This window comes from Pseudophryne corroboree, chromosome 6 (genome assembly GCF_028390025.1).
Source record: "Pseudophryne corroboree isolate aPseCor3 chromosome 6, aPseCor3.hap2, whole genome shotgun sequence".
Classification (NCBI taxonomy): Eukaryota; Metazoa; Chordata; class Amphibia; order Anura; family Myobatrachidae; genus Pseudophryne; species Pseudophryne corroboree.
The window spans coordinates 462,735,425-462,752,060 of NC_086449.1; the positions used below are offsets into that span (position 1 = coordinate 462,735,425).

At 44.7% G+C, this 16,636-nt stretch overlaps 1 protein-coding gene across 2 annotated transcripts in view; it reads left to right on the plus strand.

Annotated features, from left to right (window-relative positions):
• The window catches only part of POT1 (protection of telomeres 1), a 318,561-nt gene that overhangs the window by 204,007 nt on the left and 97,918 nt on the right, over positions 1–16,636 (plus strand). For both annotated transcript variants that reach the window (XM_063927165.1, XM_063927166.1), the window contains exons 9-10: positions 789–945; positions 7,769–7,974. In XM_063927165.1, the coding sequence (XP_063783235.1) occupies positions 789–945; positions 7,769–7,974 (363 nt within the window). The remainder of the gene's footprint in view (positions 1–788; positions 946–7,768; positions 7,975–16,636) is intronic.

Below are 16,636 nucleotides of genomic sequence, written 5' to 3' on the forward strand. Positions count from 1 at the left end.
GATGCACTTAGCTTCTTCTGGTTGGTATGGCATTAGCCGCTGACACTTCTCCTGTCGTGAGCGTGTGGTGTATGTGGCTACTTGTGCCCGCTACAGTGCGTCCGCTCCCAAAAGGAACTGCTTTAGGACATCCCCATTGTCCATCCTTGTGGAGCCCAGTGTACCCCGCAGCAGAAAACGAGTTTTATGGTAAGAACTTACCGTTGTTAAAACTATTTCTGCGCGGTACACTGGGCTCCACAAGGCGCCCACCCTGATGCACTTAGCTTCTTCTGGTTGGTATGGCATTAGCCGCTGACACTTCTCCTGTCGTGAGCGTGTGGTGTATGTGGCTACTAACCGTTGTCGTCTCTCTTCCTGCTACTGCATTGGACTGGTTAACTAAAAACTGAGCTCCTGTGCAGGGAGGCGGGGTTATAGAGGAGGCGGTGCTGTGCATTCTGGGAACAGTCAAAGCTTTAAGCCTGTTGGTGCCTCGGATCAAGATCCTACTCTACACCCCATTGTCCATCCTTGTGGAGCCCAGTGTACTTCGCAGAAAGAGTTTTAACAATGGTAAGTTCTTACTATTAATTATTAATTAATAATTAATTATTATTACCATAAAACTAATTTTTTTGCGCCTAGTGTGTCTTCTCAGGTAATTGGATACCCCCTGGTGTTACAGTTTTAATAAAATGGAATATTTCAAGACAGTAAAGGTTTATGTAAGAGTCTGGTTATTCCTTTGAATATTTATATATATTTTTTTATCGATTTTCTTTAAATAGCTTTTTGTCTTTTTGTAGTCCTCCCAGCTCACCAACAGTGGCAGGCAACTCCTCTTACTACTGTGATTAAAAGCAAGGCCCCACAGAAATTTCGAATCAGAGCAAGATTGAAAAGTTTTCAACCCCATCACCTCTATCAGTCTGTTAAGCTTCATTGCGCTAAATGCAATTCATTGTAAGTACTTTTCTGTATTGTGAACTATGTAAAAAATAAAACAGATTGAAATGCAAATTTCACTGTATCATTCAGCTGAAAAGACCGGTTTCCTGTACAATTTTGTATCCATCTCCCTCTCCCCTTGTATTCTGTCTTCTCAGCTAGCGATGCATTTTCTTTGTGTTATTTTCTCTGAACTTCTCTGAATCACAGCATATATTGCATCTACGAAGCAATTGATATTGTAAGCTAAAATGATGAAGTTTATTATGCCAGTAGATGTCAAATAAATGGTTTTGATCTACAGTATGACTGAGGCAGTTGATCAGGTACTGAAATCTGCACTATGTTGTGTGTGTAAATCATTTAGTTTCCCTCTTGAGATCAACAATTTCAGTTTTAGGTTCCCTGGTGGTAAATTTGAGCCTCCTTAAAAGTAATTGGTGATATAATAAAATGGCACAGCTCATATGTTTGTGGCTCTATGGTGTATGATATTATAAAGACTTATAGCTGTGATAAAGTATCAGGTAACTCCCATAATAATACAGATTCTCAATAGTCGCCACGTAAGACGGCGTCACTAGACCTTAAATAAAGCACCTTTTGATGTTGCCCAATTTCACATAACCTGTGTGCAAATCTCATTGTTTCCTGTGCTCTATATGGGATGTAGTTATGTTACCGGCAGTCAGGAGACTGCCAGTCACAATACCAACGCCGGCATCCCGATCCCTCAAAATCCCGACACTTGGCATGCCGACTAACATAGAATGGGAATAGCTGGCATTGTAAGCACTGAGATCCCAGGGCCGTGTGGTGACCGGCGGAATCGCAAGCGCCGGTCACCCATAACCAACCTCTCTATACTGTGTCCTATACTTGTGTATCCACTATATCAGTGACATGTGGTGAGATAAATGGCTGAGGAGGCACTGGCTAGTACCAGAGCCAGATTTACACACAATATGTGAGCACAAGGGTACATATGGGCGTTACACACAGGTGCAGCAGCATATACTGCTGGAAATTTGGTGAGCTTTGATCAGAGATGTGTGGAACAGGTAGGCAGGATAGGCATTGCCTCACCTGCCGAGACTTTTTACTCCAGAGCTTTGACTATAAAAATTATTAGACTAATACAACTAAAATATTTAGAATATATTCTTTGTATTTTTCATCTACAGTACTGTACCTTATATAGCCAAAACTCTGGCATATACTGGAGTCTGACAGGAAAGGCTCTGCGTCACCTCACTGCACGTCACTGAACTATGCTAGTCACATTAGGCTCTGTTACACTACATACATGGCAAAACCTTTTAAAATGGATATTTTATTATTAAATTACTATAAGTAGAATACTGCTGCAAATTGCAATATTGTAGGTTAATAAATTGATAAAGTCCCAAAACTGAAATTTTATATGCTCAATAAAATTGTAAATTTGGATAATATTAATTCACAAGGGTTTTCTCAGTTACTTGATCCACTATTTCTGCTGTCCTATTCTGTTAATATGCAGTTCTGTATTTTTATTATTTGTTATTGTTTAGTTCTAATCATATTGGGCCTTATTCAGATTTGGAAGCAAGGCAGAAAAAGCACGTAACTTTGTATCTGGAACAAACCATTTTGCAGTGCAAAGGGAGGAAATACATTTATATTTTTCTGTGCAGGGTAAATATTGCCTGCTTTTGCATGTAGCACGCAAATGTTAATTTATTTTTCACACTGTCATTAGATTTCAGTTTGGACACACGCCACCCAAATCTGAATATCTCTGCACATGTTACATCTGCCCCACCTGCAATACAACAAGGTTGCCTTTTTTTATTTGCTTTCTGAATAACCCCCATTATGCAGTATGGGCCTGATTCATATTTGTAAGTAAAGCAAAAAAAAGCAAGCAACTGAGCAAAACCATGCTGCACTGCAGGGGGGGCAGATTGTCTGGACAGGCTGATTTTGTGAATCTGTTGGACTCAGACCAACCGAAGGATTAGGTGCTCCTGAATGCAGGAAACAAGGAGGACGGAAATAATTCCTTTTTCATATATTTTATTGACTGCAACAGAGCTTAATGTGGCTGAAAGAAGTCATAGACTAACGAGTTTAGGGTAGAAGAACAGTAGAAGGAGGAGTTTGTTGGAAGACGTGGAGGCATGGCTGAGTAACTGTGAAGAGTTGGTTACTGGATGGTATGAAAACGTGACAGAAGAACGGTAAGGAATGTCCACTGAATGATACGAAGACGTGACTGAAAAACTGTGAATTTACTGGATGGTGCAAAGACGTGAATGAAGAACTGTGAAGAATGTTCTCTGGATGGTATGTTGTAAATGAAGAACTGTGAAGACTTGTTTACTGGATGACGCGAAGATGTGACTTAAGAATGTCCACTGGATGATGCGAAGTGAATGAAGAACTGTGAAGAATGTCCACTGGATGATGTGAAGACGTGAATGAAGGATACAGGCAAAGGCTGGCGAACCACCACGGGTCTCCGGGAAATCCGAAGGTACCAGCGGGAGAGTGGTTAACCTGGATCACGCTCTGGGAAGCTGACGGGTACTATGCAGCGAGAGCCGACTGACAACTCGGAGAACAGAGATGGGACCAGAATACCTGGAGACACCAGAGCGAATTGCGGGAGCACAGATCTAGGGTACAGAGTAACAACAACAATGCACTGGCACAGAATGTAAAAATCCCAGCCTACTTATAGGCAGCAGGGAAACAAGATTGGCTGACACTCACCCATGACTCTCATTGGTGCTGCACTTGGTCTTCAACATGACCGCCCCCTATGCTGCAGACACACAGGGATGCTGCAGGCCACTAGGTCCTCCCTCCTGACTCCCGGAAGCCGTCACTTCCGCTGCTCACCATGCCGCGTCCCCACGTAGCCACACAGCACTGCAATCAGCCGCCCCGGCAGAGGACGAATCCTGGGACCCGTGGCGTTAAGTGCCCGCCACATGACACAGATATAACATGCAGATAGATTTAGATTAGGGTGGGGTGTGTTCAAACTGAAATCTAAATTGCAGTGTAAAAATAAAGCAGTTTGTGGGCTACATGCCAGAGCAGCCAGTATTTACTATGCACAGAAAAAATATAAATGTATATGCTCCCCATGCATGGCAACATGGGGGTAAATTTACTAAGGTGGGAGATTTTTAGAACTGGTGACGTTGCCCATAGCAACCAATCAGATTATATCTATTATTTGCTAGAAGCAGCTAGATAAATCTAAAAATCTCCCACCTTAGTAAATTTACCCCATGGTTTGTTCCAGACACAAAGTTTACGTGCTATTTTTGTTTTACTTACAAGGATGAATTGTACCCTATGTCTATATGCTATTAGATGTGTAATAATAAACCGCCTAAAGCTGCGCTTCAATAAAAACAAAATATATAAGTATGTGGTATCCTGAGACCATATACAGTATTTCAATATCTATAGTTGTATTCTATTAGTAGAAAGGTTAGTATTTGGGAGCAGGATTTGCAGTAAGTACTACGCGAATAGATAAACAACATTGTCCTCTGTGAAATGTACATTTTGTGCTCACAGGATTTTTATAATTTTTTTATATTATTTACAATGCACTTTGTTTGCTGAATGGATAATTTTGCAGGCCCTAAGCATGCAGAGGAACATATATATGGAGAGCTGATCTAAAAAGCAATTAAGTTTCCCTCAAAGTACACATCAAGTACAAATGCGCAATTTAAAAAATGCTTTAATGATTAACATATCGGACTGTATATAGGAGTACAGGTATAAGAAAAAATGTCAATATTTTTAATGCGGAAACAATGGTGCATGACCGATTTTCATATAAGCCCATAGACCAAGATAATTTATCACTGATGCGATTTCCTGACCGTGTATTTGAAAATGCTAAAGTGCCATTGCCATGTTTCCTGATTCATTACCTTGAAATATATAGACTTTTTTATGTTTCAAACTTATGTCGTTTTCTGCATATCAGTCACACTCATACACTAAAACAAATGCTTTAAGCAAGAGGTAAACAAGCCATATAAGACCGTGGATGATGATGTGCATCGGCTAGTTGACAAATACACTGAAAGGTTTACTTACCAACGGAGCATTATAATTGAGGTATTTAAAACTGTAAATAGGACCAGACCGTCATTCATACATGACAAGCATAAGCCACGCTTTGGCAAGTTTATTTTAGAATTCTGCTTTGTAATCCAATAAACTAAGTGAACATTCTTTTTTGCTGAACACAGAATGATGTAATGGTTAGTATTACTGCCTCACAGCACTGGAGTCATGGATTAAATTCCCATGGTGGCCTTGTTTGCGGTTTTTGTATTCTTCCCGTACTTGCGCAGGATGGGTGTAGTACGGCTGACCGGCGGTCAGGAGACCGCCGGTCAGCTTACCGATGCCGGGATCCCGGCGGGGAGGGGCGAGTGCAGCAAGCCCCTTGCGGGCTAGCTGCGGTCGCCACGGGTTCTATTCCCACTCTGTGGGTGTCGTGGACACCCACGAGTGGAAATAGTCCCTGTTGGTCGGCATGCCGACCGTCGGGATAGCGAGCCGTCGGGATGGTGGAGGAGGTCATGTGACTGTCGGTCAGCTGACCGGCGGTCACATGAATACCACCCGCGCGGGATACCTCGCACAATCCACAAATATACTCGAACAGATGTGTCCACTTACATTCTTGCTGTGTTTGCTGCCGTGATGCGTATGCATCATGGTAGCACAATGACGCTAGAGGCAGTGATCAGTCGCTTCCATGGATCTCCCATTGGGAGTGAATGGATAGCGGGTGCATGTGTACACGTGCTCCTGCTATGCCGCGAGCCACATGTACGCATCGCAGCAACACTACAAGCAGACACATCTGTAGGTTAATTGGTTCCCAACAAAAATTAACCCTATTGTGTAAGTGTGTGCGTGTAGATGGTCAGGTGGTTCTTATCTGCCATCAAATTCTATGTTTCTTAAAGTATTTGAATTTAAAAGGGGGGAATGTGTGATAGGTGTGAGAATCAGAAAGTGAGAGACTTTGTGAGAGTTTGCTTGTTTATTTAAAATGGCAATCATTTACATGGTAAAACCAGGTTGATTTTGCCATGTAAATGATTGGCACTTTACAAAAAGCAAGCAAATTCCCACAAAATCTCTCACTTTCTGATTCTGACACCCTATTAAATTACCCTCATTGGGTCTTTTTGTGTGTCTTTTTTTTTTTTTTATGTCAAATTGGAGCACATGGCTCAAGCATAAGGCAGGTCAGCTGTACTTTCAGTTCTACACTATAATCCACCCAAGTGCTCTGAATGGCCGATGCACTAGCTGGGTCCTCTGGAAAAAAAATTTAATTGGGTTAATTTCATGTATTTGTTTTTAGTGCATTTGCTTTGATCAAGCATATTAAAAATAAGTTATATAACACAAAACGTGTTTCTATATATATACGTGTGTGTGTGTGTGTGTGTGTGTGTGTGTGTGTGTGTGTATCCCATATCCAAATATTCCGAAATACGGAATATTCCGAAATACAGAATTTTTTGAGTGAGATGGTGAAACCTTTCTTTTCTGAGGGCTCAATGTACACAAACTTTGTGTATTAAACAAAGTTATTCAAAATATTGCATTAAATGACCTTCAGGCGGTGTGTATATAAGGTGTATGTGAAACATAAATGAATTGTATGAATGTACACACACTTTGTTTAATGCATAAAGTTATTAAAAATATTTGCTAAAATGACCTTCAGGCTGTGTATATAAGGTGTATATGTAACATAAATGCATTCTGTGCTTAGACTTAGGTCCCATTGCCATGATATCTCATTATGGTATGCAATTATTCCAAAATAAGGAAAAATCCAATATCCAAAATATTTCTGGTCCCAAGCATTTTGGCTAAGGGATACTCCACGTGTACGTGTGTGTGTGTGTGTGTGTGTGTGTGTGTGTGTCTGTCTGTGTGTGTGTGTAATATATATATATATATATATATATATATTGTGTGTGTGTGTGTGTGTGTGTGTGTGTGTGTACATATACAGAGATCCCGTTACTATCCTTGGTAACCTCATCCACTTCAAAGCTTTAATACATATCTAGATAAATAATGTGGTTTTAGTTCGGAAATTGTACAATGCATTTAAGTTTGCAGCCTACATCAAGGGACCCCATTTCACTGCAAGTCCTACTCTGTCACATAGATTTTTTGGAAACCAGGCAACTGTTAGGAGAAAATGTGCTTACTTGGTTTAAAGCTCACCTGCCAACAAACTTTTGGCTTTTAAAGGTAAGACAGTCACCACCACAACTCAACTCATGTGTTTACCTGGTTTAAAGCTCACCTGCCAACTGAGTACTGGCTTTTAAAGGTGAGACACCAATGAAACAGCTGACACAGGTTTAAAGTAAATGGTATTAGAAAGTGGTTCATGGGAGAACTATGATCACAAAAGGGCCAATTAAAAATGAACCCTAATCTATACATACAGGAATCCACCGCACTCACCATTCCCAGGAATGGGGTGCACACATGCACTTTCCACCCCCAGGTTGGTGTGCAGTGGGCTGTGACCACCTGCTCAAAATACATATACAGAGAACCCAGCACTCTCCTTAGTATATTATAATATATATAATATTTACACATGTCCCTCCAGTTTAAATTTTCCACCGTTCTTCGCTCTTTTTACAGTTTTTTTCTGGCTATAGACAGTTTTTACAGCAATTGCAACTTAACTTGTTATTTATGTGCTTATCTATCTAGGTTACAATAAAATTCAAATTTTCTGTCTATACTGTATCTGTTCATTCTTTAGGCTCGATGTTCCAGATGAAGAGGAGCTAAACAATATTTTTCAAAAAACCTTTAATGATGATCCAATCACAAGCGCCCAAAATACTTTCTGGTATCAGTCGGCAACATGGAAGACAGTATGTCAAGGAAACAGGACTGTAGCTATTCATTTTGTTAAAAAACATGACGTTCTTCAAAGTCCAGAAGACTCACTAATATTGTTAGAAGGTAAGTGTCTTGCTGGTAGTATTAAACTGCAGTTCGCAACTAAAACCTCTGGGTGTCAGCATCACTACATGTAAATTGCAGAGCCCATATGTACACTGATCATCAAATACTTAGCCTTCTTGGGTACAAACGTGTGTTTATATTTTATGTCTTTCCATTGCATTTTTAGTACATAGAAGGAAAACAGTGTTAATGAGCTTATGTTGCATATATTTCCTCCAAATACGATAAAAAAATGTTACGACATGTTTTAAACCTTGAGCTTGAGTACTGCACGGTTTGATACATCAGACAGTAAAGCTGCAACTCTGTCTAACATTTTTAAGATGTGACTTTGTATACTACCCTGCCTGTAATGTGTAATTTCCACCTTACAGTGGGCAAATTGGAAAAAATAAGATTTTAAACCTACCGGTAAATCTTTTTCTCGTAGTCCGTAGAGCAGGCTTTCCCAACCGCGGTCCTCAAGGCACACCAACAGTGCATGTTTTAGTGATATCCAGGCTTCAGCACAGGTGACTTAATTAGTAGCTCACTTATTTTGATTTAACCATCTGTGCTGCAGCCTGGATATCACTAAAACCTGCACTGTTGGTGTGCCTTGAGGACCGTGGTTGGGAAAGCCTGCCGTAGAGGATGCTGGGACTCCGTAAGGACCATGGGGAATAGACGGGCTCCGCAGGAGACATGGGCACTTTAAGAAACACTTTGACTCTGGGTGTGCACTGGCTCCTCCCTCTATGTCCCTCCTCCAGACCTCAGTTAGAGAAACTGTGCCCAGAGGAGATGGACAGTACGAGGAAAGGATTTTTGTTAATCCAAGGGCAAGATTCATACCAGCCACACCAATCACACCGTATAACTTGTGATATACTACCCAGTTAACAGTATGAAAAACAACATAGCATCAGTCCAAGACCGATGAAACTATAACATAACCTTTATATAAGCAATAACTATATACAAGTCTTGCAGAAGTAGTCCGCACTTGGGACGGGCGCCCAGCATCCTCTACGGACTACGAGAAAAAGATTTACCGGTAGGTTTAAAATCTTATTTTCTCTAACGTCCTAGAGGATGCTGGGACTCCGTAAGGACCATGGGGATTATACCAAAGCTCCCAAACGGACGGGAGAGTGCGGATGACTCTGCAGCAACGATTGAGCAAACAGGAGGTCCTCCTCAGTCAGGGTATCAAACTTATAGAATTTTGCAAAGGTGTTTGACCCCGACCAAGTAGCAGCTCGGCACAGCTGTAGTGCCGAGACCCCTCGGGCAGCCGCCCAAGAAGAGCCCACCTTCCTAGTGGAATGGGCCTTAACCGATTTTGGTAACGGCATTCCTGCCGTAGAATGTGCCTGCTGAATCGTGTTACAGATCCAGCGAGCAATAGTCTGCTTTGAAGCAGGGCCGCCAACTTTGTTGGCTGCATACAGGACAAACAGTGCTTCTGTTTTTCTGATCCTAGCCGTTCTGGCCACGTAAATTTTCAAAGCCCTGACCACATCAAGGGACTCGGAATCCTCCAAGTCACGTGTAGCCACAGGCACGACAATAGGTTGGTTCATATGAAAGGATGAGACCACCTTAGGCAGGAATTGAGGACGGGTCCGCAATTCCGCTCTATTCATATGGAAAACCAGATAGGGGCTTTTATGTGATAAAGCCGCCAATTCCGAAACTCGCCTAGCCGAAGCCAAGGCTAACAACATGACCACCCTCCAGGTGAGATATTTCAACTCCACTGTCTTAAGTTTCCTTAAGTCACATTGGTTTGAACCACTTAACACCACGTTAAGGTCCCAAGGCGCCACCGGAGGTACAAAAGGAGGCTGAATATGCAGTACTCCCTTCACAAAAGTCTGTACTTCAGGTAATGAGGCCAATTCCTTTTGAAAGAAATGGATAAGGCCGAAATCTGAACTTTTAATGGAGCCTAATTTTAGGCCCATATTCACTCCAGTTTGTAGGAAGTGAAGAAAACGGCCCAGGTGGAATTCTTCCATAGGAGCAATCCTGGCCTCACACCAAGAAACATATTTTCGCCATATTCGGTGATAATGTTTAGACGTTCGACCGCCATGCCGTCAAACGCAGCCGCGGTAAGTCTTGGAACAGACAGGCACCTTGTTGTAACAGGTCCTGCCTTAGAGGAAGAGGCCACGGATCTTCTGTGAGCATTTCTTGCAGATCCGGATACCAGGTCCTTCGTGGCCACTCTGGAACAATGAGAATTGTTCTCACTCCTCTTTTTCTTATTATCCTCAACACCTTGGGTATGAGAGGAAGAGAAGGAAACACATATACCGACTGGAACACCCACGGTGTCACTAGGGCGTCCACAGCTACCGCCTGAGGGTCTCTTGACCTGGCGCATTACCTTTGTAGCTTTTTGTTGAGACGGGATGCCATCATGTCTATTTGGGGTAGTCCCCACCGACTTGCAATCTGCGCGAAGACTTCCTGATGAAGTCCCCACTCTCCCTGATGCAGATCGTGTCTGCTGAGGAAGTCTGCTTGCCAGTTGTCCACTCCCGGAATGAACACTGCTGACAGAGCGCTTACATGATTTTCCGCCCAGCGAAGAACTCTGGTGGCTTTCGCCATTGCCACTCTGCTCCTTGTGCCGCCTTGGCGGTTTACATGAGCTACTGCGGTGATGTTGTCTGACTGGATCAGAACTGGTCGATTGCGAAGTAAGATCTCCGCTTGACGTAGGGCGTTGTATATGGCCCTTAGTTCCAGGATGTTGATGTGAAGACAAGTCTCTTGACTTGACCAAAGTCCTTGGAAATTTCTTCCCTGTGTGACCGCTCCCCAACCTCGGAGGCTCGCGTCCGTGGTCACCAGGATCCAGTCCTGAATACCGAACCTGCGGCCCTCTAGAACAGGGGTGTCAAACTCGCGGCCCTCCAGCTGTTGTGAAACTACACATCCCAGCATGCCTTGCCATCTATTTTGTATTAGGGACGGCTGCAACTGTGGCAGGGCATGCTGGAATGTGTAGTTCCAAAACAGCTGGAGGGCCACGAGTTTGACACCCCTGCTCTAGAAGGTGAGCACTGTTTAGCCACCACAGGAGAGATACTCTGGCCCTGGGGGACAGGGTGATCCGCTGATGCAATTGCAGATACGACCCGGACCATTTGTCCAATAGGTCCCATTGGAAGGCCCTTGCATGGAATCTGCCGTATGGAATGGCTTCGTATGTTGCCACCATCTTTCCCAGAACTTGAGTGCAATGATGTACTGACACTTGTTTTGGTTTCAACAAGTTCATGACTAGAGTCATGAGTTCCTGCGCTTTTTCCTTCGGAAGAAAAACCCTTTTCTGGTCTGTGTCCAGAATCATGCCCAAGAAGGGCAGACGAGTTGTAGGATTCAGCTGCGACTTTGGAATATTGAGAATCCAGCCGTGTCGCAGTAACACATTCAGTGAAAGTGATACGCTGCTCAGCAACTTTTCCCGTGATCTCGCTTTTATGAGGAGATCGTCCAAGTACTGGATAATTGTTACACCCTGCTTGCGCAGGAGCACCATCATTTCCGCCATTACCTTGGTGAAAATTCTCGGGGCCGTGGAAAGCCCAAACGGCAAAGTCTGAAATTGGTAATGACAATCCTGTACCGCAAATCTCAGGTACGCCTGATGAGGAGGATATATGGGGACATGCAGGTATGCATCCTTTATGTCCAGAGATACCAAAAAATCTCCCCCTTCTAGGCTGGCGATGACCGCCCTGAGTGATTCCATCTTGAACTTGAACCGTTTAAAGTAAAGGTTCAGGGATTTAAAATTTAAAATGGGTCTGACCGAACCGTCTGGTTTCGGAACCACAAACAGAGTTGAGTAGAACCCCTGCCCTCTTTGAAGCAGGGGAACCTTGACCACCACTTGTTGCAGACACAATTTGTGAATCGCATGTAACACTATCTCCCTTTCCTGGGGTTGTTTCGGTAGGGCCAATTTGAAAAACCGGCGAGGAGGCACTTCTTCGAATTCCAGCTTGTAACCCTGGGAAACAATTTCTATTGCCCATGGATCCACCTGTGAGTGGACCCAGACGTGGCTGAACAGTCGAAGACGTGCCCCCACAGGAGCTGACTCCCTCAGGGGCCCCCAGCGTCATGCGGTGGATTTAGCAGAGGTCGGGGAGGACTTCTGTTCCTGGGAACTAGCTGTGTTGTGCAGCTTTTTCCCTCTGCCCTTACCTCTGGCAAGAAAGGACGATCCACGTGCTCTCTTGCTTTTATTGGAACGAAAGGACTGCATTTGATAATGAGGCGCTTTCTTAGATTGTGAGGGAATATATGGCAAAAAATTTGATTTACCTGCCGTAGCCGTGGAGACGAGATCCGAGAGGCCCTCTCCCTCCATATGCCTCTTTTAGTCGGCATCACCTGTCCATTGCATGTTCCACGGGACACGTCTAGCAGAAATCGACATAGCGTTGACTCTAGAACCCGATAGACTAACGTCTCTTTGGGCATGTCTTATATATATATATATATATATATATATACACACTAGGGACAATAACATGGTATCCTTATCTAGGGTTTCAATCTCCGCTGATAAGGTATCTGTCTACTCTGCTACAGCGCTATGAACCCATGCCGACACAATCGCCGGTCTGAGTAGTGTACCAGAATGTGTGTAAATGGACTTCAAAGTACTTTTACTGCATGCTATCTGCAGGATCCCTGAGGATAGCTGTAAAGTCAGCGCTACCTTTTTGGGTAAACGTGTCAATGCCTTGTACACCCTAGGGGAAGATTCCCATCGTATCCTGGCCCCATTAGGGAAAGGATACTCCCTGAGAATTCTTTTTGGGAAGCTGCAGCTTCTTGTCTGGAGATTCCCACTCTTTTTCTTCATGAGAGGAGGGAAATTTACCTCCGCTTTCTTCCCCTTAAACATGTGTACCCTCGTGTCAGGGACAGATGAGTCATCAGTGATATGCCAAACATCTTTTATTACAATAATCATATATTGAATACTTTTCTGCCAGTTTTGGCTGTACTTTGCATTATCGTAGTCGACACTGGAGTCAGACTCCGTGTCGATATCAGTGTCTATTATTTTGGATAGTGAGCGTTGAGACTCTCTAATCTTTTGTGTAATAAATTCATCTTAGCACTTAATTTCACATATCCAATCAGGCGTCGGCGTTGTCGATGGAGACACCACACACACACACATTTGCTCCATCTCCTCCTTAGGAGAGCCTTTTACCTCAGACATGTCGACACACACATACCGACACACCACACACTCAGGGAATGCTCTTCTGAAGACAGTTCCCCCACAAGGCCCTTTGGAGAGACAGAGAGAGAGTATGCCAGCACACACCCCAGCGCAATATGACCCAGGAAAAACACAGCAATTTTATGTTTACCCCGTAGCGCTGTTATTATTATCTGCGCCGAATTATGTGCCCCCCCTCTTCTTTAAAACCCTCTCTTCTACCGTGGTATAAGCAGGGGAGAGTCCGGGGAGCTTCCTCTCAGCGGTGCTGTGGAGAAAAACTTGGCGCTGGTGAGTGCTGAGGGAGAAGCCCCGCCCCCTCGGCGGTGGGCTTCAGTCCCGCTAAAAGTGTAAAATTGGCGGGGGCTCATGCATATATACAGTGTCCAGCTGTATATATGCTCTCTTCTGCCAAATAAGAGGTTTATATTGCTGCCCAGGACGCCCCCCCCCCCCCCCCCCTGCGCCCTGCACCCTTATAGTGACTGCCGTTTGTGAGGTGTATGGAAGCAATGGCGCACAGCTGCAGTGCTGTGCGTTACCTCAGTGAAGATCAATGAAGTCTTCTGCCGCCTTTTGAAGCCTTCTTTCTTCTCATACTCACCCGGCTTCTTTCTTCTGGCTCGTCCAGGGCGAACCTGTGTTCCGACTCCCTTTGGAGCTAATGGTGTCCAGTAGCCTTAGAAACAAGACCTTGAAACTCGGAGAAGTAGGGTTGTTTCTCTCCTCAGTCCCTCGATGCAGGGAGTCTGTTGCCAGCAGTGCTCCCTGAAAATAAAAAACCTAACAAATATACTTTCTGTCAGGGAGCTCAGGAGAGCTCCCTGAAGTGCACCCATCTCCTCTGGGCACAGTCTCAAAACTGAGGTCTGGAGGAGGGGCATAGAGGGAGGAGCCAGTGCACACCCAGAGTCAAAGTCTTTCTTAAAGTGCCCATGTCTCCTGCGGAGCCCGTCTATTCCCCATGGTCCTTACGGAGTCCCAGCATCCTCTAGGACGTTAGAGAAATGACTGAAATGTTGAGTTAACTGAATCTTTTGTTAAAATCATTGGAAAAGTTTATTACAGAAGTACATCATGACATGTTTACTTGATCTGGTGTCAAATTCCTTGGTGACTTTGTACAGATGTCTTCTCATACACATCCCTTTTGCGCCATGTGATGTAAAATGCATGGCGTGTTTCCTTAATTTTACTACTTTCTCTGACGTCCTAAGTGGATGCTGGGGACTCCGTCAGGACCATGGGGATTAGCGGCTCCGCAGGAGACAGGGCACAAAAGTAAAGCTTTAGGATCAGGTGGTGTGCACTGGCTCCTCCCCCTATGACCCTCCTCCAAGCCTCAGTTAGGTTTTTGTGCCCGTCCGAGCAGGGTGCAATCTAGGTGGCTCTCCTAAAGAGCTGCTTAGAAAAAGTTTTTAGGTTTATTATTTTCAGTGAGTCCTGCTGGCAACAGGCTCACTGCTACGAGGGACTTAGGGGAGAAGAAGTGAACTCACCTGCGTGCAGGATGGATTGGCTTCTTAGGCTACTGGACACCATTAGCTCCAGAGGGAGTCGGAACACAGGTCTCACCCTGGGGTTCGTCCCGGAGCCGCGCCGCCGACCCCCCTTGCAGATGCTGAAGATTGAAGGTCCAGAAACCGGCGGCAGAAGGCTTTTCAGTCTTCATGAAGGTAGCGCACAGCACTGCAGCTGTGCGCCATTGTTGTCACACACTTCACACCAACGGTCACGGAGGGTGCAGGGCGTTGCTGGGGGCGCCCTGGGCAGCAATGTATAATACCTTATTCTGGCTAAAAATACATCACATATAGCCCCTGGAGGCTATATGGATGTATTTAACCCCTGCCAGGTCTCAGAAAAACGGGAGAAGAAGCCCGCCGAAAAGGGGGCGGGGCCTATTCTCCTCAGCACACAGCGCCATTTTCCCTCACAGAAAGGCTGGTGGGAAGGCTCCCAGGCTCTCCCCTGCACTGCACTACAGAAACAGGGTTAAAACAGAGAGGGGGGGCACTTATTTGGCGATATGTATATATATATATATTAAAATGCTATAAGGGAAAAACACTTATATAAAGGTTGTCCCTGTATAATATAGCGTTTTTGGTGTGTGCTGGCAAACTCTCCCTCTGTCTCCCCAAAGGGCTAGTGGGGTCCTGTCCTCTATCAGAGCATTCCCTGTGTGTGTGCTGTGTGTCGGTACTTGTGTGTCGACATGTATGAGGACGATGTTGCTGAGGAGGCGGAGCAATTGCCTGTAATGGTGATGTCACTCTCTAGGGAGTCGACACCGGAATGGATGGCTTATTTAAGGAATTACGTGATAATGTCAACACGCTGCAAGGTCGGTTGACGACATGAGACGGCCGGCAAACCAATTAGTACCTGTCCAGGCGTCTCAAACACCGTCAGGGGCGTTAAAACGTCCTTTTACCTCAGTCGGTCGACACAGACACGGACACTGACTCCAGTGTCGACGGTGCAGAAACAAACGTATTTTCCTTTAGGGCCACACGTTACTTGTTAAGGGCAATGAAGGAGATGTTACATATTTCTGATACTACAAGTACCACAAAAAAGGGTATTATGTGGAGTGTGAAAAAACTACATGTGGTTTTTCCTGAATCAGATAAATTAAATGAAGTGTGTGATGATACGTGGGTTTCCCCCGATAGAAAATTATTGGCGGTATACCCTTTCCCGCCAGAAGTTATGGCGCGTTGGGAAACACACCTTAGGGTAGATAAGGCGCTCACACGCTTATAAAAACAAGTGGCGTTACCGTCTCCAGATACGGACGCCCTCAAGGAGCCAACTGTTACGAGGTTGGAAAATATCCTAAAAAGTATATACACACATACTGGTGTTATACTGCGACCAGCGATCGCCTCAGCCTGGATGGGCAGCGCTGGGGTGGCTTGGTCGGATTCCCTGACTGGAAATATTGATACCCTTGACAGGGACAGTATTTTATTGACTATAGAGCATTTAAAAGATGCATTTCTATATATGCGAAACTCTGGCATCAAGAGTAAGTGCGATGTCCATATCTGCCAGACGATGTTTATGGACACGACAGTGGTCGGGCGATGCAGATTCCAAACGGCACATGGAAGTATTGCCGTATAAAGGGGAGGAGTTATTTGGGGTCGGTCCATCGGACCTGGTGGCCACGGCAACAGCTAGAAAATCCACCTTTTTTACCCCAAGTCACATCTCAGCAGAAAAAGACATAGTCTTTTCAGCCTCAGTCCTTTCGTCCCCATAATATCTGCCCAGGGATAGAGGTAAGGGAAGAAGACTGCAGCAGGCAGCCCATTCCCAGGAACAGAACCCTTCCACCGCTTCTGCCAAGTCCTCAGCATGACGCTGGGGCCGTACAAACAGGTGCGGTGGGGGGTCGTCTCAAGA